The sequence below is a fragment of the Carassius auratus genome, chromosome 31, assembly GCF_003368295.1.
Source record: "Carassius auratus strain Wakin chromosome 31, ASM336829v1, whole genome shotgun sequence".
Lineage (NCBI taxonomy): Eukaryota > Metazoa > Chordata > Actinopteri > Cypriniformes > Cyprinidae > Carassius > Carassius auratus.
Genome location: NC_039273.1, coordinates 5047919 through 5072719, shown reverse-complemented (window position 1 = coordinate 5072719; position 24801 = coordinate 5047919). Strand labels below are relative to the sequence as shown.

Sequence of the window (24801 nt, the reverse complement as noted above, 5' to 3'; positions counted from 1 at the left end):
TAGGCGGCAGGACAGCAGTGCTCGCGAGGCGCTCGCTGTGTATATCATCTCTCTATAAACAAACAACCAACTCGAAACGACGCCGAAAGGTGGAGCCGCTGCGCCGACAACTGTCAAAAGACCCTTCCTGATAAGACGAGCCCTTCCGTCCTCAAAGCATCTCGTCGTAGCGTGCTCGAATCCGTTATAAACTGAAGTGAGTACTGCGTATCTCGCGAGTGTACGACGTCTCGGTCTCTATTCCGTTATTGCGTAGCGGCTTCGGATGAGCAGGTTTTGACAGACTGCATGTCTTCCTGGAGACCTACTGAGAAGGTGAGATAACCACGACTGTGTATGAACGCTAAATTATAGTTTCAAAAGCATCTCTTCGTGCTTTTTGGACAAGTCAACGTGTGACATAAAGTTATGTGATGTAGAAAGGATGCTGCGCGAGCATTTCTTAGAAATGTGCCTCAAACGCGCTACTGTATAACGTTAAATGAATTTCCACACAAAGGCTACATAGCTACACGATGCATATTGTAATTTGGGTTGTCTGTTGGTGATTATTCATCACAAAACTATGTGCTATTCAGTCCAAGAAAACATTTCATTTGCATCCACGTCAGGATGGAAACAAAATGACCCAGTTTTACAACAAGAAACGTTTATTTGTGGTTAAAATTGGCGTAAATATCTAGAGAACCGCCAAAGTCTCGTAAAGAAAGAATGGAAACTCTTCTATGCCCCCTTCTGTGAACTCCTGATCATTACCTTAGGCTTAGTATATAACGGGATGTTTGCTGCTTGGGGTTGCATGGGTATTCATGTTATAAAAAAAAAAAAACTTAAATCCATTGTACATTTAACATATATAGAAAAATTTAAGTGTAATATATATTCCTTTAAACTTGAAAAAAATTTACAAAACAATAATATAGAAACAATAATACAGTGTACAAAAAAATAATACAGAATATTATACACTATATATATATATATATATATATATATATATATATATATATATATATAAATATATATATATATATATATATATATATATATATATATATATATATAACCATTAATAATTTTAATAAATATTACTAATTAATACTCAATAATGAATTATAGAAAAGTTGTATTAAAATTGTATTTTGAATAATATATATATATATATAAATATATATATATATATATATATATATATATATATATATATATATATATATATATATATATATATATATATAATTTATTTAGTTTAAGAATTTAGTTATATTTATAATGTAATATTTAGTTTATTTAAAAACTAGTAATAATAGTTTTAATTAATAATTAATAATAGAAAAGTTGTATTAAAATTGTGTTTTGAATAATTACATGAATGCAAATATAACATGAAGAGAGGATTATGAAAATAGCTTTACAGGTTCCTCAAAAAAAGAAACAAACAGAAAACATGGTAATCATGTAATAGAAAAGATCAAGAAATAAATGAGAGATGATGAATTTAATGAACACAGCTGAGCTGCCGAGACAACGCTGTCAGTTTAAAATAGCTGTTAGAGGGGTTATTATCTGAAGATGGGGATTTCTTTAAAACGCACTGGACTTGTTGCATCAAACAGCCTCTAAAGTCGGCGTGAATAACACTTCAGTTTTTAATCAGTAGTTTCTATTTTGCGTCACTGAAAGCATCTATGGGTCTTTTGAGATACTGATGCATTCGGATTTCCGTATAAACTTGGTCATGCTTTGCATCTTGTCTCATCTTAGTGTTTCCTCCAGCATTGGCCATTGAGTAGTTTGTAAATGTGTAGGCATGGTTTTAATGCTGCGTGAGAGTATTAGCTCAATCAGGATTAAGGATTTCTAGGCAATCATCTTAAAACAAATAGGCGACAGGACCAGCAAATGAGTGTTTGTATTTCCCCATCTGCACAGAAAGGGGGATTCCTAGCTATTAAAGTGTAAAGTTCAGTCTTGTTGTTAAGATTATCCAACTAAAGGGACTTATTGTAACTGACAGAAAGGGAACTGGAGGTTCATGGTTTGGGAATTTGCTCCACGTGTTCCCCTTCACATAATCTGCTGCTAAAAGCTTCGTCACCCTGCACAGGATGAGCCTGCTGTTTGAGAGGAATTACACAGAGATCAGTATCACACTACACTTTGGGACTGCAGTGACAGTGTCTTATTTACTGTCACGTTTATTGTGATGTGTTTGATCTTGGTGATCTGATTCACAGTGTTTTCTTGGATCCTGTGAGCAGTGAGTCTGCATTAACAACACTGCATTTAATGCACATGGATTTAAATACAGTATGAGCAATAGTACTAGACATATAGTGATGTTTGGGTTATCTCTCACCACTTATAAGTTAAAGTACTTTTGACACATTGTATATATTGATGTGTTCTGCAGAGATGTCAAGGCGAAGCACAAGGGTAGTGTACAAAGGGCCGTCGTCCGTCCCTGATGATGACGCAGCCAGCACGAGCTCCACTGGATCCACCGGTCGCATATCTTATAAAGAGAGCCCAATCAGGTGTGTTTGTATTTGCAGGAGCTCTCAGTACATCATAAAGATAGTTTGCATGTGCATTTTCACCTGATACAGATTCTTTCCTGCAGGATCTTCAAGAAGAGGACGGGGCGCAAGAGCGCAGGCAGTGTTTCCCGCAGTTCAAGTCGCGCAAGCAGCGTGAGTCAGACGCTTTCTGGACAGCGCAGTGAGAATGGTTAGTTTCTGCACACACACAGCACATGCAAACAAACAAACAAATTAACGGAGGAATAAAATGATGTTCATGTTTTAAAATTGTACATTTATTATAAATAATAAAAATAATATTAATAACATATATTACATGACATATTATACTGTATATATATATATATATATATATATATATATAATAAATATCATTAATATAAACAAATATTCTAATAACAAAAATATATAGATAGATTTTATATAAGAATATGATATATAGTATCCTAAATGTATATAAATAATATTTTATAAACATTTTATTTATTATTTTAAATTACAAAATTTATTTTTGTGTATGCATTTTGTTTCACTGTCTCTGGGTTGCAGGCATGTCCTTTGCTACTCAAGGATTCTCCTCTGGATATTCCTCGACTGAGGAGCATTATGGACAACCCACAAAATCAAACCCTAGTAAGTGTGCATTACATATTTTAGAAATGGGGGGTGGGGGGGTGGTCACTGTCTGGTGGGTTGGTTATGAATGGTCAAGCAAGAAGATTGTAAAACATCTTTTCTCCAGGTTCTACCCAGACTGTAACTGAACCAGCCTTTGACGTGTGGGACGTCTTTCACTCCCCAGGTATTAAATGTATAAACCCTCCCTTCACCCGACTAACATGAACAATCAGGGTCTTTTTCCTGCTGTAGTCATGTGCTCATGTGTGTGTCGCAGCTCAGGCTCTGGTCATGTTCTACTGGTGGCTGGGAAGTTCATGGTACAGCCTGACCTCTCGACTGTCTCTGATCAATGTGTTTCTGCTCAGCAGGTACAGTGCTCTGTGTGTGTGTGTGTGTGTTCTAGTTACAAATGTGTGGCTGTTTGATAGTTATGTAAGAAATTCACAGTAACTTAAACCTTTATAAGAACCTTTTACTGTCTAGATCAACATCAATAATTTTTTAAATGACAAAAAAAAAAAAAAAAACTCACAGATTAAGGAATAGCAGATAATTGTGATTTCCGGGTCTGGAAAAGTTCTAGAAATGATAAAAATCCTAAAGGAATGAAGTGAATTGAATTGTTTTCTAAAATCGCTCAGCTGTAAGCTGTAGTGGCCTCTTCTTTTAATGCAATTTTTTTTTTGAAGAACAGTTATATTTACACATGATCACATTTCCTCTTTCTTTCTCTGTAGATGCACAGCAGATATGAGAAAGGCTATTCTACTTGTCCTACTACTATTCTTTCTCCTTTTTGGTGAGACATCAGATAGTGATTCTTTTCTTATCAAAAATGAAACCTATGTATTTCAAGATATCCCACATTGCAATGCACACAAGAACCTTTAAGACTGTATTTAGTACATGTAGCTACAGTATTGTTCAAAATAATAGCAGTACAATGTGACTAACCAGAATAATCAAGGTTTTTCGTATATTTTTTTATTGCTACGTGGCAAACAAGTTACCAGTAGGTTCAGTAGATTCTCAGAAAACAAATGAGACCCAGCATTCATGATATGCACGCTCTTAAGGCTGTGCAATTGGGCAATTAGTTGAATTAGTTGAAAGGGGTGTGTTCAAAAAAATAGCAGTGTGGCATTCAATCACTGAGGTCATCAATTTTGTGAAGAAACAGGTGTGAATCAGGTGGCCCCTATTTAAGGATGAAGCCAACACTTGTTGAACATGCATTTGAAAGCTGAGGAAATGGGTCGTTCAAGACATTGTTCAGAAGAACAGCGTACTTTGATTAAAAAGTTGATTAGAGAGGGGAAAACCTATAAAGAGGTGCAAAAAATGATAGGCTGTTCAGCTAAAATGATCTCCAATGCCTTAAAATGGAGAGCAAAACCAGAGAGACGTGGAAGAAAACGGAAGACAACCATCAAAATGGATAGAAGAATAACCAGAATGGCAAAGGCTCAGCCAATGATCACCTCCAGGATGATCAAAGACAGTCTAGAGTTACCTGTAAGTACTGTGACAGTTAGAAGACGTCTGTGTGAAGCTAATCTATTTTCAAGAATCCCCCGCAAAGTCCCTCTGTTAAAAAAAAGGCATGTGCAGAAGAGGTTACAATTTGCCAAAGAACACATCAACTGGCCTAAAGAGAAATGGAGGAACATTTTGTGGACTGATGAGAGTAAAATTGTTCTTTTTGGGTCCAAGGGCCACAGGCAGTTTGTGAGACGACCCCCAAACTCTGAATTCAAGCCACAGTACACAGTGAAGACAGTGAAGCATGGAGGTGCAAGCATCATGATATGGGCATGTTTCTCCTACTATGGTGTTGGGCCTATTTATCGCATACCAGGGATCATGGATCAGTTTGCATATGTTAAAATACTTGAAGAGGTCATGTTGCCCTATGCTGAAGAGGACATGCCCTTGAAATGGTTGTTTCAACAAGACAGTGACCCAAAACACACTAGTAAACGGGCAAAGTCTTGGTTCCAAACCAACAAAATTAATGTTATGGAGTGGCCAGCCCAATCTCCAGACCTTAATCCAATTGAGAACTTGTGGGGTGATATCAAAAATGCTGTTTCTGAAGCAAAACCAAGAAATGTGAATGAATTGTGGAATGTTGTTAAAGAATCATGGAGTGGAATAACAGCTGAGAGGTGCCACAAGTTGGTTGACTCCATGCCACCCAGATGTCAAGCAGTTTTAAAAAACTGTGGTCATACAACTAAATATTAGTTTAGTGATTCACAGGATTGCTAAATCCCAGAAAAAAAAAATGTTTGTTCAAAATAGTTTTGAGTTTGTACAGTCAAAGGTAGACACTGCTATTTTTTTGAACACACCCCTTTCAACTAATTGCCCAATTGCACAGCCTTAAGAGCGTGCATATCATGAATGCTGGGTCTTGTTTGTTTTCTGAGAATCTACTGAACCTACTGGTAACTTGTTTGCCACGTAGCAATAAAAAATATACTAAAAACCTTGATTATTCTGGTTAGTCACATTGTACTGCTATTATTTTGAACAAAACTGTATAAAAAAATGCTTATGCATGTTCATGCCTGAATATTTGAGTAATAAACACTAACATTGTGCTGCAGGAATATGGTGCTGGTTCCCGTTTGCTTCTCGTTCTCCTCCTCATGAGGTTGTTTCCAGGGCTCCATCGGTTAAACACACAGATAGACCAGTGAAAGAAGCGTTTGATGTGAGTAGATGTACTCCTCTTGAGTTAGACCTCCAAAAGGTCCTGCATCTTGCTTAGTTATTGCATATTTCTCTTAAATGATTATTATTTTATTAAATGCACTTTTTTTCTCTTTAGGATCCCCAACATCATGCCAGCCTGTCACACTTGAAGGATGAGATCGCCAGCTTGCATGAAAGGGAGGCGAACCTGATGGTAATTCAGATCTAATCATGGACGTCTATCTGTTGAAGAGGAGGAGTCCCAATTTCTTTCTCTTTGTCTCTTATTTCAGAGAGACATCGAACTGCTGAAGATGCAGAGCATGCAACAGAAGGTTAAATCTGAGGTGAAGAGACGAAACGTTCCTTCTTCCTTTCTACCACCTCGGTTTCTTCTGCCATAGCAACACAACACAAAACAGGAAGTGATGTCATCCACTTACAGGAACTGTGTATTTTTCTGCTTGTCTCCTAGATGATGCAAACTGATGTGAAGTCTATGAATGATCAAATAAGGAAGTCAGTTTTTTTACTTTGATTTTGTGGACTTTGTTTAATGTTCTCTTTGCATCTTGCATCATTATTTCAACCGGCGCTGAAATATGTTTAATATTCAACAGTGCTGAGGCTGAACAGAAGCAGCAGATTTCTAATCTGAAGTCCAGCATCTCAAACCTCCAGTCGGCCCAAGACCTCCTCAAGGAAAGAGTTGATGCACAAGACTCTCTCAACAGCAACGTAAGGATGCTTCAACACATTTTAGCAGATTCCTCTGATGTTATGATTGCAATTACTTATTATACAACTAATGATGTCATTTCCTCTGCAGCTGAGAGCAGAGCTATCCGATTGGCTAATAAAACACCTGAAAGATCCAAGCTCATTGGAGTCAACCATAGTGCTCCGTCCTGAGCTGCGGAGGGCGCTGGAGGATCTGGAGAAACGGATACTAGACAAGCTAGTGCACGAGAAAGAGAGCAGCAGAGACGTCTGGAGGACCGTGGGGGAGACGCTGCAACAGGAAGGAGTCGGAGCCGCCACTATACAAGTGTGTGTCTGTGTGTGTGTGTGTGTGTGATGGGATGCCAAAAGAAAACAAATCTGAGGGGTTTATTCGTTTAAAGTTGATTTGATGCATTTTAATGAGAATTTGTGAATGTGTAACAGGATGTGAAAGCAATCGTCCACAGGGCAATCAGTCTGTACAGGGCAGATGGGATTGGAATGGCGGACTATGCCTTGGAATCTTCTGGTACTGATTTCCCTTATTATTAAGTGTGCGAGTGTACTGTATATAATGCTTTGCCATCACAGGAATATATATAATTACAAAATATATTCAAAATCAGAATTCAGTTCTGTACTCCACAATATGACAATTTTACTATATTTTTGATCAAATGAATGCAGTCTTATGTGACATATGTGACTTTCCTGGACACGACTGTGTTTGTGCAGGTGCCAGTGTGCTCAACACTCGTTGCTCAGAGACGTATAAGACCAGATCTGCGTGTCTGAGTGTATTCGGCATTCCTCTGTGGTATCATTCAGAAAGCCCTCGGACTGTTATACAGGTAACAGAGCACACAAACACTGTCACATAGACACTGATCTGACTCTCTAAGCATCCGTGTGTGTGTGTGTGTGTTGTAGCCGGAGCTGTATCCTGGGAAGTGTTGGGCATTCCAAGGCTCCCAGGGTTTTCTGGTAATCTCACTGTCTTACCCAGTAAGAATCACTCATGTGACACTCGAACACCTTCCCAAAGAGCTCTCACCGACGGGCCGCATTGACAGCGCGCCTAAGGAATTTGCTGTCTATGTGAGTTGATATTTCAATGTTTCTTGGTCTGTGTAACTGATAAAACAACAGCTTTGAGATTCCTCGCCTGTTGTGTGTTCAGGGTATGTCTGAGGAGACTGAAGACGGAGAGTTGCTCGGGACATTCACATATGACCAGGATGGAGAGCCCATTCAGACCTTCAAGCTTCCGGTGAGTCAAAATAGACAATTTATGAAGTATTAAGTATCATCATCATATCATGGTAGTATATTGTATTCCTGTATTTAATAATTGCATTACTGTTTAGAAGTTTGGAAACTTTAAGTGGTATCATTTTCTATGTATATTTACAAATAAATGTATTATATATTTCTATAAAAATACATGTGCATTTTTGGTGTACCTACATAGATGCGATTTTGTGAAATTTATCCTAAAATTTGAATCAAATTCTTCCGGTGTTCTTGGCTACAGGAAGCGTCAGACGTCTACAGCATGACTGAGCTGAGGATCTTGAGTAACTGGGGTCATCTGGAATACACCTGTGTGTATCGATTCAGAGTTCACGGAGAACCTTCACTTGCCTGAAAGGAAGAGGATCTGAAATGATTCGGCCTCTTCACGATTTGGTTTAGTCTATGCAAAAAAAATGGAAAGCTCAAATGCACTGAACTCTTAAAGAATGATTCAGACAGCTTCCTAATGTACGAATACCAAAAAATGCACTTGAACATTCAACTAATAACAGAATTAAGATTGTTTGCCCTTTTAAAAAAGATTTCAGTTTACATTCCTCAAATATTGATATGAAGTGCTGGTAAGATTTATTTAAATTTTTAAATAAATATTTTATGAGAATAATTTTTAGTTGTTGATACAGTTTTGAATGAACAGTTGTAATTAACTATTTTCATATGAAGGACAGGCTTATATTGTGTGGAACAGTAAATATGGTTTACAAAGCCAAATGAAGGACAAAAAGTGTCATGCTCAGCTAGAATTACCATAAAGCAGCATTAGTGTTATTTTGCTCAGCCTTTTGCATTTGTTTTATCTTCAATATTGAGTTTTGTAATAATAGATAGTTCTGAAATGTGTTTGTTCACATCATCATTGAACCATATACCTCTTAAGAAGCTTATAATAGTTGATTGTTTATATGTGTCCATACATTACAATGCTGTTTTCTTTGAGCAGCCGTTCTGATTGCACTCTGAGACATTATTATTTTCTGCCCTGGGTGATGATTATAGCTGGGTTCTAGAAATATCAGACGGTGTACATCTCCTCTGCGGGACGGGGGAGGACTGGAGTCAAACTCAGGTTTTGGGCAAAGTGCTTGAGCGTCCCAGATTATATATTTCTCTTGACATCTATTTGTATGTTTGTGCTTAATAATGCAGTTTTTGCAGTGTATTCTCAAATGCACACTTGAAAGATATATATATACATATATATATATATATATATATATATATATATATGATTTGTGTATATATATATATATATATATATTTGATTTGTCCTATTTGATTTATTATTATTTTATTTTGGCATCCTTTTACATTTCTCATCAAGGTTTATTTGGCAAGTTTACATGATGTTTATGTCACATTATTTGATTTTATTTTATAAGAAATAGGATTTCAGTAAATTTGAAATGGTACATGGTATGATGTGATACAAATATTAATGCATGAGGTTTTTTCATGCAGAGACATTTTAATGCAGAAATAAGATTTGTTTTAATACATTTGAGATGGTATATGAAATGGTGTAATACAAATATAAATGCATGATATTTATTCATGCAGAAATAGGATTTGTTTGAATAAATTTGAGATAGTATATGAAATGGTGTGATACAAATATAAATGCATGATGTTTATTCATGCAGAAATAGAATTTGTTTTAATAAATTTGAGATGGTACATGATATGGTGTGATACAAATAATAATGCATGAGTTTTTTTCATGCAGGTTTGCTTGTATAGCATTGTACTGATCTTTCTATGCATCATTTAATATCTAAATCGCATCTAAACTTCATTCAAATCATTTGCATGGTTTTATACACTGGCAATTAAGAAACATATATTTTAGACACAGATCAATTTTAAATTGACTTCAAAATTACTTAATATAATATTAATAATAAATTACTTTTTTTTTTTTTACATGCAAATAAGCAATTTTTACACATGCACGTGTGACTTGACACACATACACTTAATCACATGAAGCTGTATATAATATGAAACTAAAAAGGTGTTAATATTTTTTTTTACCCAGTTGTTTTGCTTCTGCAGTCCCTTGTGTAGACACATCTTTACATATCCAAAACAATGAGGAATCTGGTTTCATTTACCTTTGGCTGACCAGAGAATTTCACCACACCCTCAAAAATGCTTTGTTATTAAAAGCCGACACTTCACTACACAACACTGCCAGAATTCATTTGCTTTGCTGAATTAGAAATTCAATTGTTCAACCTACTTTGCACGAGGTTCTTGATTTCTGCAGCTCTGAAGAATTTGAAGCTAAAGCAGTGGTTATTATAGACAGCTCCAAAATAACACCAATTTCAGTTCTTCTAGTAAACTGAATCAGGAATCAGTGTTTGGAAACCATTAAGCTAAAACTGTACACACAGACCCTCAAAATAATTCACAAACACATTGTTGTTGTTTTCTAACAATTTTATTTCCTTAAGTAAAACTGACAGCAAAAGAAAAAAAAAACTAAATAAATTAGATGTTCTAATAAATACAGTACGGTATACAAAACAAAAACAGATGTTTACAGAGCCTTACAGTAATGACTACCATGATAGTGCATCAAAGAAAAGAAAAAAAAGAGAAACATATTCTACATTATAAAAACAGGAAAATGACAAATGAGAATAGTACAGCTATTAAAATCATACTTTAAACTAAAATGTCTTTAACAAAATTTCACCTATTTTACATTCAGTATTTACAGTTACAGCGGGAAATCAAGCTCTCCATAGGCTATAAAACGTTTCTTTGACAATTCCACACAACACACATCAGTGATTTCAACTCATTCTGAGTTCATGTGAACATGCATATGATCTGAAAAACACACACCTGTGTCTTTCTGATGTGCATAAAACGTCAAAAACACACACACACGATACTCCCGTATGGAATGCTCTGCTGGTGAATATGTATGTATTCAGGATGCTGGTGTTGAAATACAAAAAATTCATTTGATCTGTTGTATTGCTGGCAAACTGGCCAAATATCACATGCACACACTCAAACTCCACTCAAAGTGAAAAAAGAAAAAAAGAAAAACAGGTATCTGATATGTCAAAAAAAAAGACACAAATACAGATCATTTATTAGAGGTGAAGATCAATTGTACACATTTTTTAACTAAACTAAAATTGATTCTGGAGCGTTTAAAAAGCAGAATAATGTTTAACAGCAGATTATACGTATATGCTCACGTAAATTCAAAGTGAAAAACCTCATTTGATAACTTTGATGTGCGTAAAAACCACAAATACTTATGGGTAAACTATCAAGGGTGAACAGACTAGGTTAAAAGAGAAGAAACAGACACATGGTTTGTATTAACAGCATCATCAATGGTCTGGTTTGGCAGCTCTTCCATCAGATGAAGAGGAAGAGGAAGGCTGTTCAATGCCCTCGAATCACGCCACCAGTCCCAGTGCATTTTGGTCACTCTCTCCGTGTTTCCCATCTTGACAATTCTCCCTCGGCTGGAGGGAGTCGACTGTGCAAAACGCATTTCAAACTACTGACATCTGAACTCATCCTGAAGTGGAGCATTACGAGTGTCTGATATCTGCTGTACTGTATGACCAACATTCACTTGCACTGATGCGAATACTTTCATTAAAGAGAACGTCTGATTGTGCATTATAAAGTGACCGACCTTACATTAAAAAGTTGGGTTGATGTAATATTTGGTGACAAGTAACATAATGAAACGATTTAAGAAATGTTTCTGTTTGTCTCCTACTGGAGGGGTCATAACTATCTACATTTCATAGAGAAAGCAAGTGAATTTGTTACAAAATATAAATATATTTTAAAAAGATGTGACACATCTTGAAAGCAAGAACAGAAGACGTATTGATATGAAAATAGAGATACAATACCCTGTAAAGCATTAAAATAACAGAAAATGCTTGCTATGCAGAAGAGTTTTACTTAAATGTACATATATGTATAATGACATATTTTGGGTCTTATTTAACTAACCTTATATATATACATATATGTACATTTAAATGTGATACAGTTATCTGGAATACAGTATTAAATTGTCAGTATACATTTGGCATCTGGATTTCTGACGTCAAGAGCTCGATCAGGAGTGACCCGGTGACCTCCGGTGATTTTTACTCTCTCAAAGCACAGCAGAAGTAACAGTTAAGTCAGATTTAAAAACATAAAACCTAGTAAAACTAGCCGAAGCAATTCGACACCTCAAACATGTCTTAAAACGATCATCTTTCTGATTGAAGGATCATGATAACTACTCTTACTCCCTGCCTTTCAAACCCGATGTCTGGCATCCAGCAGCTGTCGTTCGGCTGGCCGCGTGAAGCCATCGGGGAGCGCGGGGGGAATAAGAGGTGAGTGCAGCCATGGGAAGGGGGAAATGTTTGATTGACAGCCCGCTGACCCCTTCTCCTAGGTAGTTGCATGCAGAAGAGTGACCAGATGAGGCAGGCGGGGTTAGAGGAGGGGTTTAAAGTTGAGAGTCCGCCCCCAGGCTGCTCATCTCGTCAGGCAAGTGCTTCTCGGCACCTGATGCTGTCTGGCGGAAACCGGCGGAGATTTCGTCGAACGTCCGGCCCTTGGTCTCTGGGACTTTGAAGTAAGTGAAGATGAAGAAGCACAGTAAGAATACGGTGAAGATGATGAACACGTACGCCCCACAGAGCTCCTGTCAAAGCACAAGAAAGACATAGAGAAGAAGGTTAAACCAGCCAAAACAAACGTGTCCACATCCTACAAATGATTCTCACCGGCCTCTTACCTCGACATACTGAAAGCACATGCCCACGATAAAGTTCGCTGTCCAGTTGGAGAATCCAGCAACAGCAAAAGCAGAGGGTCTTGGGCCCTGACTGAACAGTTCAGCCACAATGAACCATGGGATGGGGCCTGGTCCGATCTCAAAGAAGGCAACGAATGCAAAGATTGCTACGATGCTCATGTAGGACATCCAGTCGTACTTTTCCTGTCGGAGAGATGGGCAATAATGCCGTCAGTTCAAATAGATTGTAAACCTTCAGTCCGAAAGGAAAACTTTCTAAATGATTAATAACTCCAAACATAGGTAAATATATATTATTTGCATACCAGCAATGCAACAGCGATGGTCATCAGTACGGCAGATCCAGCCATTCCCAGAAGTCCCAAGAGGTGCAGAGACCTGCGGCCCGCTCGCTCAACCACAAACAGCTGCATAACAATAACAAATCATATTAATATTAGGCAAAATAAATGCTCTTTATTGTATATAAAGAATACACTAGTGCTAGATAATATTAGGTCATTTGGAGATTAATGACATCATTGAATATAATATATGTAATTATTACTATAGTAACAGCAATGGTTCTGTTAGGTTCGTGCTCGTGTCTGTTGGCATACTGATACTCACAGACACAACAGTGAAAGCGGTGTTGACGACTCCTGCTCCAATCGTGGCGTAAACTGGCTGCTTCACACCTGCCTTCTCAAAGATCTTTGTAGAGTAGTAGAATACCTACACAACAATGTTAGCACGAGTTAGGGTTGGAGTTCATAATAAAATCGAGTTTATATAAAAACAGTAAAGGTACAGGTCCAAGGTTCATCTTTGTTTTACCTGTAAACATGTGCACATGAAGGTTACTCACAGCATTGATTCCAGACAGCTGCTGGGACAGCTGCAGCATGATGGCTATAATGATGGGCTGTCGGTAGAGCGGGGAGCGGAACAGTTCAGGAATGGTCACCTTCTTCTCTCTCATCATCTGTCTGCTCTCCTCCTTCATCTCCTGCATGTCTGCGCTCACATCTGTCATCCCACGCAGCTTTTTAAGCACTGAAAGCACATGAAAACATGTTTACACTGATGAAATCACTGCTGCGCTGGATAAATGGAGATGTTTCGGTGAAGTGGGTCCGTTCTCACCTGATTTGGCTTTGTCTTCCTCGTTGCGGATGATAAGGAGAAATCGAGGGCTCTCGGGGCAGAAGGGCAGTAAACAGCACTGCAGCAGGGCTGGGATGAAGGTGAAGCCAAGGAGGAATGGCCACATGGTGGCATTTCCCATGATTGAGTCCATACCAAAGATCTAAAATACACAAGACAGTACATAAACATGGAGAAATATCCAAAAATGGTCACTGAAACGGCACAAATGTCCTTAGTATGTATGTACCTGAGCCATGAGGATGCCAATAACAATGCCCAACTGGTGAAGGGTTCCCAGGGCTCCTCTAAGGGCTGTGGGGGCCACTTCACCCACATACATGGGCACAAAACCAGTGGACAGGCCCGAGTAAAGGCCCACCACAAACCGTCCAGTAATGAGCATCTCCCAGGACGCCGCCATTTTAGAGAAGCCCATCAATGCTGCAGCGATGAAAGCCAGGACGTTAGCCATGAGCATAGAGTTCCTCCTGAAATGAGAAAAAAACAGCAAGAGTTTTACAATCAAACATTAAAATCATCTAATCAGAAGCCATATTACAAGGCCGTAAATGTACACAAGGAATTAAATAATGTAAAAGATGGTGGTGCCTTTATGTAAAAAAAAATAAATAATATAAAAACTGACAACAACTGTATTTCACCTTCCAAAGCGGTTAACAAACAGCCCAACGGAGAAGGATCCAATAATGCCGCCCACAGAGAAGATGGCCACTGATAGAGACCACAGGGTAGTCATGGTGGTACTAGGGATGTTCTCATTATGTCGATCAGTCCATGTCTGATTGTAGAAGGCCTCAATGATCTACAACACAAATACACTCACTTATTACCAGGGTTATTATAATTCCTAAAACTGAAACTAAAATTAAACAACACAAACGTTAACTGAAATAAAATACAAACTTTTATTTCAGTTTCTTGCCAAGGACACATTTCTCATTATAAATGAGTTTAATTTGAAATAAAATCAATAAAAACTATACAGGACTTGTGTAAAACAAATAAAAATACTCAAAATGTCAAAAACAGCAAAATTACTGAAGTTTTAAGTAAAGTTAAAACGAAAACAGAAAAATTTCATGTTATTAAAAAAAAAGGATTTGATAAAACAATCAAAATTAGAATAAAAAAAACACCTATAAAGTATTGCAAAATAAAAAGTGTGATTCTTAATTATTATTTTTATTATTTTTTAATATTTATTTTATTTTATGCTTTACTTTTTAATTACAATTTAATATCACCAATCTGCTCTGGGTGCTTGAGATTTATGTTGTAATGAGCAATTCTGTCCGGCAGGTGGCTCACTGTCTCGTCCAGTATTAGGTAACATGGTTTAGTAATGAAACCCGAAACCCACAGAGGGAGTCGGGTTTCTCGGAGATCTCTATGTCAAGTGTTTGTTGATAAACACAGACTATCTGTTGTAGCAATCAGATGAATGCCACCCAGTAAGATTCAAGCTGGGTTATAAAGAAGAAAAAAAAGTTACGTTTGTTCTGTATGATCTGTTGACGTATTAAGGTTAGGAAACCAGTTCCTCTCTCGTCATCAGCTGTCTGACACCTTAGGCATGCAGAAAGCCCTTCAGTGCATCAGCATCACATAAATATTATGCAGGGTTAAAGTCATGTGCCTCTGGGTTTGACCCGTCATTATACAAACCTGTTACACAACATAGAGACACATGCAAATAGGAAGAAATATTAGTTCACAAGCATATTACTTATACTAAATATAATATTCTTCCATATGAGGGGCTAAACTGTTTATCAAATAATCTCTTAAAACACAATAGTCTTTAAAAACCATGTTTAGTTCAAGTAAATGCTGAACACAGCTGTCCACAGTCCCAATCAACTGCCATTGTGTGAAAAAACTGATAACCGTTTTTATTTCACCAGGTTTATCAGGACCTTTAATATTTGATTATGTGAAGGAACGCCCACACTGAGGAGTACAGCAAAGATCCACCTGGTCACAAATAATACAGTCCATTCATAGAGGAGTTTTGCGCATGATAATGCATTATAACACTGTATAGTTTTGGTGATTTGTGAGTAAAGTCTCAGTAAGGGAGGACTGCAGACAACAAGCCCTTGAGGGTGCAGTAATCTTATCGAAGTGATTATTTATAGAGAGGGTCTGCGTCAGACCCACACACGTTACTCCTATTAAGGCCTCATCACAGCCCTCTCTCACGTGTTAAAACTATTGTCACAACCATCAGAAACAAACAGTGAGAGCAAACACACCATCATTTGCCAGAAGCTAGTATGTGCAGAGTCTAATAGTATTTAAGTAGTTTAAACAGCGTCTATGATAATAAAACTCTGCCTGATAACAATAGACAGATAAACGGCCAATGTCAAAAACCGTACCCTATTTTGTCTAAATGAAGAAAAACCTTAAAAATGAAAATCAAATGCTAAAATGATATGCTACAAGCCAATCTAGGAAACACAACATTATACAGTATAAAAAAGGGTATTAATTTGATGATTTGCCAAAGATTAAACAGTTACTAAATTATTAGGCAATCTAATCCAAAACAAATCTAATACAAATAATAATTTAAAAAAAGTTTGAAAACTGAAATGGTATTGGATTAGACAGCACAACTATTTTCAGCAGTGCTAATAAGAAATCTTGTCTCTTGAGCACTACATCAGTAGTATTTGAAAATATAAGTATCATGTGACACTGAAGAATGGAGTAATGGCTGATGAAACTTCAGCTTTTACATCTCAGGAATTAATTACATTTTAAAAAATATTAAAATAGTACAGTACAGTACAGTAATTGTATTTATACATGCACATACACGCGCACACATACAAATCTTAATGGTAGGTATTAAAAACACAATTTCGGGTTTCTCTAGACATGAAGAGGAGTGGGAGTAGAATCTATACACTCCATATAGTGTTTAAAAGCCAGAAAAGCTCCATTCACATAAGCAAAGCCTGGCCCCTAGTTCAACACGCGTGTCTGAATAAGCTGTGCTATGTGTGACAGATGCCCTACACTCTGTACCAGAACAGAGAGCGTATTTAATGTATATTTGATAGGCAGTTAGTCACTTATTATTTAACAAATGTAAATTGCCTCACAATGTGTGGATGAAAGGCAAAATCTCCCTGAGGAGATGTATAGAGCAATTTTACAGTCCTCCTGTAGTTGAACAGGAGGCGTTTGTGTTATGTTGATGTAAGAGTGTGTGTGTGTGTGTGTGTGTGTGTGTCCACTGACAGACAGGGATTTGGAAACAGCTGCAGAAGTACATGACTGAGTGAAGGGGCAGCGTTTCGATAATGTCAAAGTCCAAGGACACACTTGGGACATCAGGGTGAACAGTGAAGAGTTTGTCTCTCAGAGTTTGCATATATGCGAGTATAAGCTTGTCACTCACCTTTTGCGGGGCATTGATGACACCTGTGTTGTAACCGAACTGAAGGGAGCCGATCACAGCCGTCCCGACAGTCAGCATCAGCGGGAAGGTCAGTTGCTGTTCAGGGAAGAATAAAACAAAATGAGTCATTTATTTTTATTTTTTTGCTACACAATGAATTGTACTGAATCTCCATCACATCCCATTGCACAAAAGAGCTCTAATACCCGCAGGACAAAAGCCAGACCTGACTGTAATAAACAGAGCTATTCTCAGAGGTGTGGTGAACTATTGTTTGTCATTCTGATACGTGTCAGGGTAGCTGTAAAACTTGTTTTTATTCTGTTCTTCCTCAAAAATGAAAAACATTTTAGCCAACCTGTGCTAACTGCAAGGCTACTGCGCTGATAGCAAAAACTGTAAAAATCATAAAGTTCTGAAAAGTTTACAAAAGAAACCCAAACATATTTATATTTCTTTTCCAGTATTCAGTATTCCCAAATGAATTCTGAACTTTAAAATATCCAGCAACACCCCCTTCCTAGTGGGACTTTAAAGATAAGTGCTACACAAAATGAAAGCATTTCCTTCTCTTTCAATACAGCAGAAGTATTCACTTGCACAGGCGACTTCCTGACAGGTTTTGTTAATTTTTCTGCAGGTTTGGAAGATATATTTCAATAAATCTCAGGGAAGTGATCAGAGAATCAATCGTTATCCTCATTCCTAAGAAAAAAAAACAAACAAGCTGAAGTATATTTGTTTTCAGACTGTCTGGTTTAAAAATGACTGGACAAAATGTGATGAAATCTGTCTGCAACACAGGAAATCTTGAAGGCGAAAGGGAACTGAAAGCTCATTAAAACACCATAGTGTGCTAATCGCAGTAATGCAATGCTATATAGGCTAGTCAATCCTTAATTAATCATATTACATTATAATAAAAATAATTACGTAAGAATAGGGGAATAAACATTTTATGCACCAGTAAGAATATTTTTACAATTATGATTTAACATTTAATTTAAGCATTTAATTGGATTACTATGAAAACTGAGGAGGATTAACTGTCATGACAATAAGTGTCACCGTGCAAAAAGTCATCAGGTACAAAGCATTGTCTTTATCTTCTTATTAAAAATATAAATACCTAGATTATTTTCTGTCTCTAGAGGTGAAATGTGACTGGGACATGAGAGGCTTCACACGATTCAGTCTCTTACTATATTGGTTTCAACATTATCTACTATCTAAGTTTGGGTGAAATGACATCAGAGCGAGGCTGTGCCTCTTGACCTGAAACAAACTGTTCCTGCAGACTACAAAGATTGAACCTGAACTTGTGAAAGACTATAATGCAACTCTACTGGATGACTTAGGGAAGAATTTCTAGTAGTTTAATCTGCCTCTTTAAAGAATGGGTTTGTGTAAACTCTTCTCCTCTGAAGGCATCATCGTCATTGTTTGGGTTCTTGACTGTTATTTCAGAAATCACTGGATTGGAATATTCACACAGACAGGATATGGGCTGGACATTTTTTTCCACGTGGTTACACATCCACAGCTTTAGAACAAAACCATGTTGTTTAGTTCACAGTTTTAAAAGCCACTTGACCCTGTAAATCAAGCCATTAACAGTTTTCCAAATATGAATGTCTAATGACGAACTTAAGCCCAAATACATCACTGATACATAAACAATTTTATTACATTAAAATACATTTTACTCAAACATACACAAAACCGAATCAACAGGTTCTACACTTTTTTTTTTTAATTCCTTTTATGGCAGTCCTTAATTCCTACAAAGGAATTAAGAGTTGTCTGTAAATATTATGATGGAATCTGCAAAAGGTCTCTGATTTGTTGATTCACTCAAGCTAAAACAACTCAAAAAAAAAAAAAAGAGCTTAAAATGTCAAGCTGTTCGTATTTGAGCTAGCATTTAGCATGCTAGATGAGACTGTAAACAGATCTCCATTTTGAACATTTTTCAGAGTTGCATTCCTCCTTTATAAACAGACAGTCAGCGATGAGAAAGATACCAGATTTGGACGTGTGCACTTCTTTCACTTGCACACACAAGGACACCCGTCTGCACAAGACGCAAGAGCTTAAAAGGGGCTAGAAGTGGATACACCCGTCACTTTGTGTAGAGGCTGCAGTTCACAGAGTTCACGACTATGCTGTTTAACCAGCCCTGAAACAGGAAGCCAAATACACACAAACACAAAACCTCTAGAAGGCTTTTAAATGTTCATTTAGTAGTTTAAAATGCAAGTCAAAATCGCACACAAAGAACATGCAGACCAAGCCCGCACAAATGAAAATGCAATGGGCACAGCGACTGCCCTCAGAAGTTAACTACATCCTTCCTGCTGCTGAAACATTGATAGCGAACACAACTCAGAACAGATGCAGAGGTGAAGGCCTCTTTAAGAAAGATGAAACCTCTAAATATGGAAGATTTGACTCGAGTCTTACTCGAGGGGAGGGTGTAGGTTTGGCTATGAAACATTCCTCTTCAGATTCCTGCCTTTACCTTGTATTACTATGCAGTGTGTATCTATGCAGACATAACTTTAAACTACATGAACAGATCAAACAGATATATAACTTTGATCTGACCCTCTTCATGAAATATATTGTGAGTTTGTTGTGACTGGACAATTTTGTAAAGGCTACATTAACCATTTAGGTGCCACACATGTACGAAATGATATTTTTAGCTTCGTCATCCTGAATTCGCGCGGCTCACACCATAAACAGTCACACCCTTCTGCTAATAGCACACACTGACAGCTGACCTGGACACATATTTTGGCTCAGTGCTTATTTCATTGTCTGTAGGCATATTACATTTAGGTTAAGGGAAGTTTAGGACTTTTTAAACTGTATAAAAAATAAGAATAAAAAGGTATTTTGTTAATGTCATAATTATATGAGCAGTAGAGGCAAAACAAATCTTGGGGACTTCCTTTAGAAAAATGCAAACAAAAATTCCCTCAACAGGCAATTATACGGAAGCTCTGACGTAGCAACCAAACTAGTATGCAAATAAACCTTTCACCTTTCAAAGCCATTCACTGCAAGGTACAAAAGCTTTTTTTTGAGCCTGTCAGAGTTACGTAACAAATTTGAGCTGATCTTTACATTGCTTAAAACACTGAATGCCTTAATTCTGTACTATGGCTGTCTTTTGTTTTGTGCGTGTGTGTGTGTCCTCATAAATAAATAAGCAAGCAAAATTACAAATAATTATTATTTTTTTTTTGTTTAATTTTACCCTCCTCAAAATTGTGATTAAAGATTAAAGATTAACACCTTTACAACAGCAATGCTACTGGAAGTTTTCTTACTTTATAGCCTCATTAACCTTAAAAAAAACAACGGTGTGAGGATCTGCATCCTTAGTTAAACAAACAAAAAAGGATCTTAAAAACATAGTATTAAATCGAATATGATAAAATGAAAAAGTGCCATTAAAATAAAACCATGATCATGATCAATGACATACTGTAAGGAGAATGACGTTAAACACACCTGTCTTTAGAAAGCAAATAGTAGGCACAGCGCAGGACTTCGCTAGAAATGCAATAATAGCCAATAAATTATTTTATTGCACCTACTGACAGGCTTTATTTGTTCCTCCAGGTTTCATTCACAAAAAACAGCCTCACTTAGGGCACCATGATTCCCATGAAAACTTCAAATCTAATTATTTCAAGATAATGATTTGTATCAGTTTAATATAATTTCAAGCTAGACAATTAATTACAACTTACTGACTTTTCTATTTATTTAATGGTTTATTAATGACAGGCCCTGTATAACACACCCTACGCTCGTCTAGTTTGAACTTGTTCATTCGTCTGTGTTAAAAGTTTCAACTCAAATCTATATTTTGTGTCCAATTTCTTACTTATGTGGGAAGTAGCTGTGTATTAAGCAGGATAATGTATATCCAGCCAGTTGTTATCAGCATTTGAGATGTCACCTGGATTTGACATCCCATTATCTAATGCAGTGGCATTTAGACATTTTTAGTTGAATTAAGTGTCCAAATACATCTGGAGCCGATAAATGATGAATACAGGCCTGCAAGATGAGGAAGAGTAGCTGTCTGGTTCAGACTCAAGGAGAAGAGCTTAGTCTGCAACAAAGACAAAGATCCCTCTCTTTCTGCCTCTCTCGCTCTCTCTGAGGTGATGCTCCGACTGGCACGTTCTCATTCCCAAGCACCATCTATCTGCCAGCCTCTAGTTCTGTAAAGTCTGGGAGTCACTCCACTAATATGATTTCACATAAGCCACTCACAACTACACTGAACTGCTTTTACACACTGCGACACATAAGTTCCTGAAGTTTACAGTGCTAATAATGATATCTTTCACTGGAATGGGGCCCCCGCTAGGATTTAGGCCTACCACTGCTGTATTACAAACAATGTTATGTAACCTACAGTAAATGACCTCAAACAAAAACTCAAAGAAATCCCTTTATTAACACCAATTAGGCTGAAATGGCATAAACAGGGGAGTACATACAAGAGACGCAGTCATGCAGGGGTGAATGAGAAAAGAAAAGTAGCCTGACTTGAGAAAGCAAAATTGAATTAAGTCTTCTGACAGTTTGCTTTAGGTTTAATCCTCCCTAATCAAATGCTTCAAATGTCTCTTTGCAAATCGAGATTTCCTTTTTTGGCTGTCCTGGTGCTCAGTTGTCATTTTCAACAGTTTGAGTTGATTAGACCAAATAACATTTTTTTGAACGATATCTGAAATCTGAAAAACACTTAATTCGCACACAGTAATATGATGGTAAAGACATCAATGCACGTCTGTCTGTCTAATTCAGATGCCTTTATCTGGTTGGTGAGTGATGAAAAGACCACTTAAATGAACAAAATGAACTCATTCAGAAATGCTCAGTTGGTTTTTCCATTTCATCTTTCCATCTCTACTTTGAAATAAACATTGTTTAGTGATTAAATATTTGCTTGGTTATCTAAAGTTTACAAGAATTCAATGTAGATCATTAGATACGATGTTAAGTCTGTATGATTTCTTCTTTAGGTTTAAAACATAATCAGAGCTTCTGAAGAAAAAGAGAGAGTGACAAAGTTGTCCTCCTATGCAAATACTAAAACCTGACAGGTGAGTGACAGGTGTGGCACTGTTGTCTGTTCATACAATACACACTGATACATGTACTTTACATTTCTGAACATGTTTTGTGATCAGTCACAGTATCTAAAACTTTCCTGTCAAGCACACATTCTTTGCACATGTTAAATATCAGAAGCTGGTTTGGTATGAAAATACTAAGCACGAGTGTTGCATGCGTGTGCACGTTTCTCTGGCATTAGAGAGGCACACATGTGGGCATGTTGCCTGGAGAGTGCTGTACAACACAGGCACAACATTAGGCAGTGTGCTGGGAAGGGGTCAAGAGCATGACCTCACTGGCAGTGTCATGTTAAGCGTTCCCTAGTTTGAAGCCAGCTGTAGCTGTCCTCTCCCAAGGGACATCTCCCTCGTTCCCAGCACGTCAACCAAACACTATAATAAATGCAGCAACAGCATACCACAAAGCTGTTTTTTTTTTCAGTTCACAAGGTGTTTTTAAAAACATTTAGGTCTAATTTAACTTAAGAATTTTATATCAGCCACACTATATTTAGCAGAAAACCAGTTAATTTTATTAATCTTAAACTCTAAAACATCCCAAATGTTTGTTTTTATGGTTTGCTTCTGTCTTTCGTGATAAAAGACTAAATAGAACCCACAACATCATGCAAAGTCCCTGAGTTCAGGGAAACTGAAAGACACTTGACCAATCATGGGTGAGCATCATGCAGCGGTGGTTAGGTTAGCCATGTATAACAGCTTACTAGTCACGTATGAGTCTAGCAGTATTAGTCACTAGTTTGAATGGTGCCTGAAATAAAACTAGAGATGGAGCTTTCCAATTCAAACATAATTATACATTTTAAGGTGAATTCTAAGGTAAATTTAGTTCAGAAAATGCAGTCATACTTGTATATACACCCAATACAATTACATATATAAGCCACATTATTGTAAATATATAAACATATATGTGTAGTATACACACGTATATATACCAAAACTCCACCATAATTCTAATAATTATGATGATATAACCAAACAAATATTTTATTGTAAATATTGTATATTTTCGCTGTGTGTAATATTGTAATAAATTACAACATTGTATGTAAACCAGGAAATGCCAACAAATTACTTTAAATTGAAACTTGAAAAGAAAAGAAAAGAAAAGAAAAGAAAAGAAAAGAAAAGAAAAGAAAAGAAAAGAAAAGAAAAGAAAAGGAGCTAACCACTGATGGATTAAAGCGAGCACGTACACCACGATTCTCTGGCTGTGTCTGAAAACCCAATGTGCTCCCTGCAAAGACAGCACTTTAGGTCACCACAGGCGCCACTACTGGTACATAAAGATGCTACACAGGCAGCTCATTGTCCTATATAGACATAGCCAGAAAACGCGTCTGTGATGCCCAAAAAATGCTCTCTATGTAGGCGCCTTAATAGGGGTTTTAGACACACGATTTCCCGGCATTGACTGACTATCTAACTAACATCCAACACGCGTTTTTAGGAAACTGTAGCACATTGTTATGTGCTCATCACAACTTAGTTACACGTGTGACAGCTCTCAACATGTGCTACGGGCTTATTTCGTTTTTTGCCACTCAGCTAACGTTAGTTCATCGACTTTTCGAAGCTCGAGATCAAGGATCGCGAGGTAAAGTTAATGTGGCTAACTTAGTAACGTTAACTGGCCGACATTAAAAAAAACTGTTTAACTAACATTACAGATATACCATTAGATACAAATATTTTCCACATAATGTTTTGTTAAGACACAACTTATCTCCTTTGTGTTTTTGTTCGTTTTTTTTTTGCATTCTGACAAGAAAAAAAAACGCTTTTACCTTTCCGCCCTCCATCACTTCTTGTCAAATGTTGGATGACGTCTCGACGTACGTTGATTTAGTTGAAACTTCGCCCTTTTCCCTCGTTTTTCCTCAGAATTCAACTTTTAAATTAGATTAACGACAATAATAATAATAAATTAAATAAATAAATACAGCTTCGCCAAGTATGATGTAGCTTAAAAAGGAGACCGGGAAAATGCCTTCACAGGTCCGTCGTTCGTAAATAAGTTTATTTCTTCTCCTTTTTCTTATCTGGTCTATTTTCTATCTGCTCCAGCCGGTGAGTCTGAGATGCTGTGCGGGTTCGCCGGGTTAATATGTATGACGCAATAGTACGGGACTAGGAATGTAATCTGTGATTGGCTCATCCGCAATGACGACATGTAGACCGTAATGGCTGCGTAAAAAGGAGCGTGCAAAAGCACACATCACGAGAATCAATCTTGAAAGACTGGGTTGGTTTATATATATATATATATATATATATATATATATATATATATATATATATATATATATATATATATATATATATATATATATATATATATATATATATATAAATTGGAGA

General features: G+C 37.0%; 2 protein-coding genes across 2 annotated transcripts; one reads left to right on the top strand and one right to left on the bottom strand.

The window, feature by feature from the left end:
• Positions 1 to 9: 9 nt before the first annotated feature.
• LOC113050297 (SUN domain-containing protein 2-like) lies at positions 10 to 9583 on the top strand. Its single transcript, XM_026213115.1, has 18 exons — positions 10 to 315; positions 2414 to 2537; positions 2624 to 2730; positions 3093 to 3176; positions 3286 to 3345; positions 3439 to 3532; positions 3902 to 3963; positions 5777 to 5883; positions 6001 to 6078; positions 6158 to 6211; positions 6340 to 6383; positions 6485 to 6602; positions 6694 to 6912; positions 7032 to 7116; positions 7323 to 7438; positions 7518 to 7685; positions 7768 to 7857; positions 8122 to 9583. Exons 2-18 carry the CDS (start codon positions 2416 to 2418, stop codon positions 8233 to 8235), a joined length of 1722 nt encoding a protein of 573 aa, XP_026068900.1. The 5' UTR covers positions 10 to 315; positions 2414 to 2415; the 3' UTR covers positions 8236 to 9583.
• Positions 9584 to 10334: 751 nt separating this feature from the next.
• On the bottom strand, positions 10335 to 24242 carry LOC113050296 (solute carrier family 2, facilitated glucose transporter member 1-like). The gene is made up of 10 exons (XM_026213114.1): positions 24228 to 24242; positions 17270 to 17365; positions 14499 to 14659; positions 14084 to 14324; positions 13834 to 13996; positions 13556 to 13743; positions 13318 to 13422; positions 13014 to 13115; positions 12688 to 12891; positions 10335 to 12594 (listed from the first exon to the last, which is right to left on the bottom strand). The coding sequence occupies exons 1-10, from the start codon at positions 24240 to 24242 to the stop codon at positions 12397 to 12399; spliced, it is 1473 nt and encodes a 490-aa protein (XP_026068899.1). The 3' UTR covers positions 10335 to 12396.
• Positions 24243 to 24801: the final 559 nt, after the last annotated feature.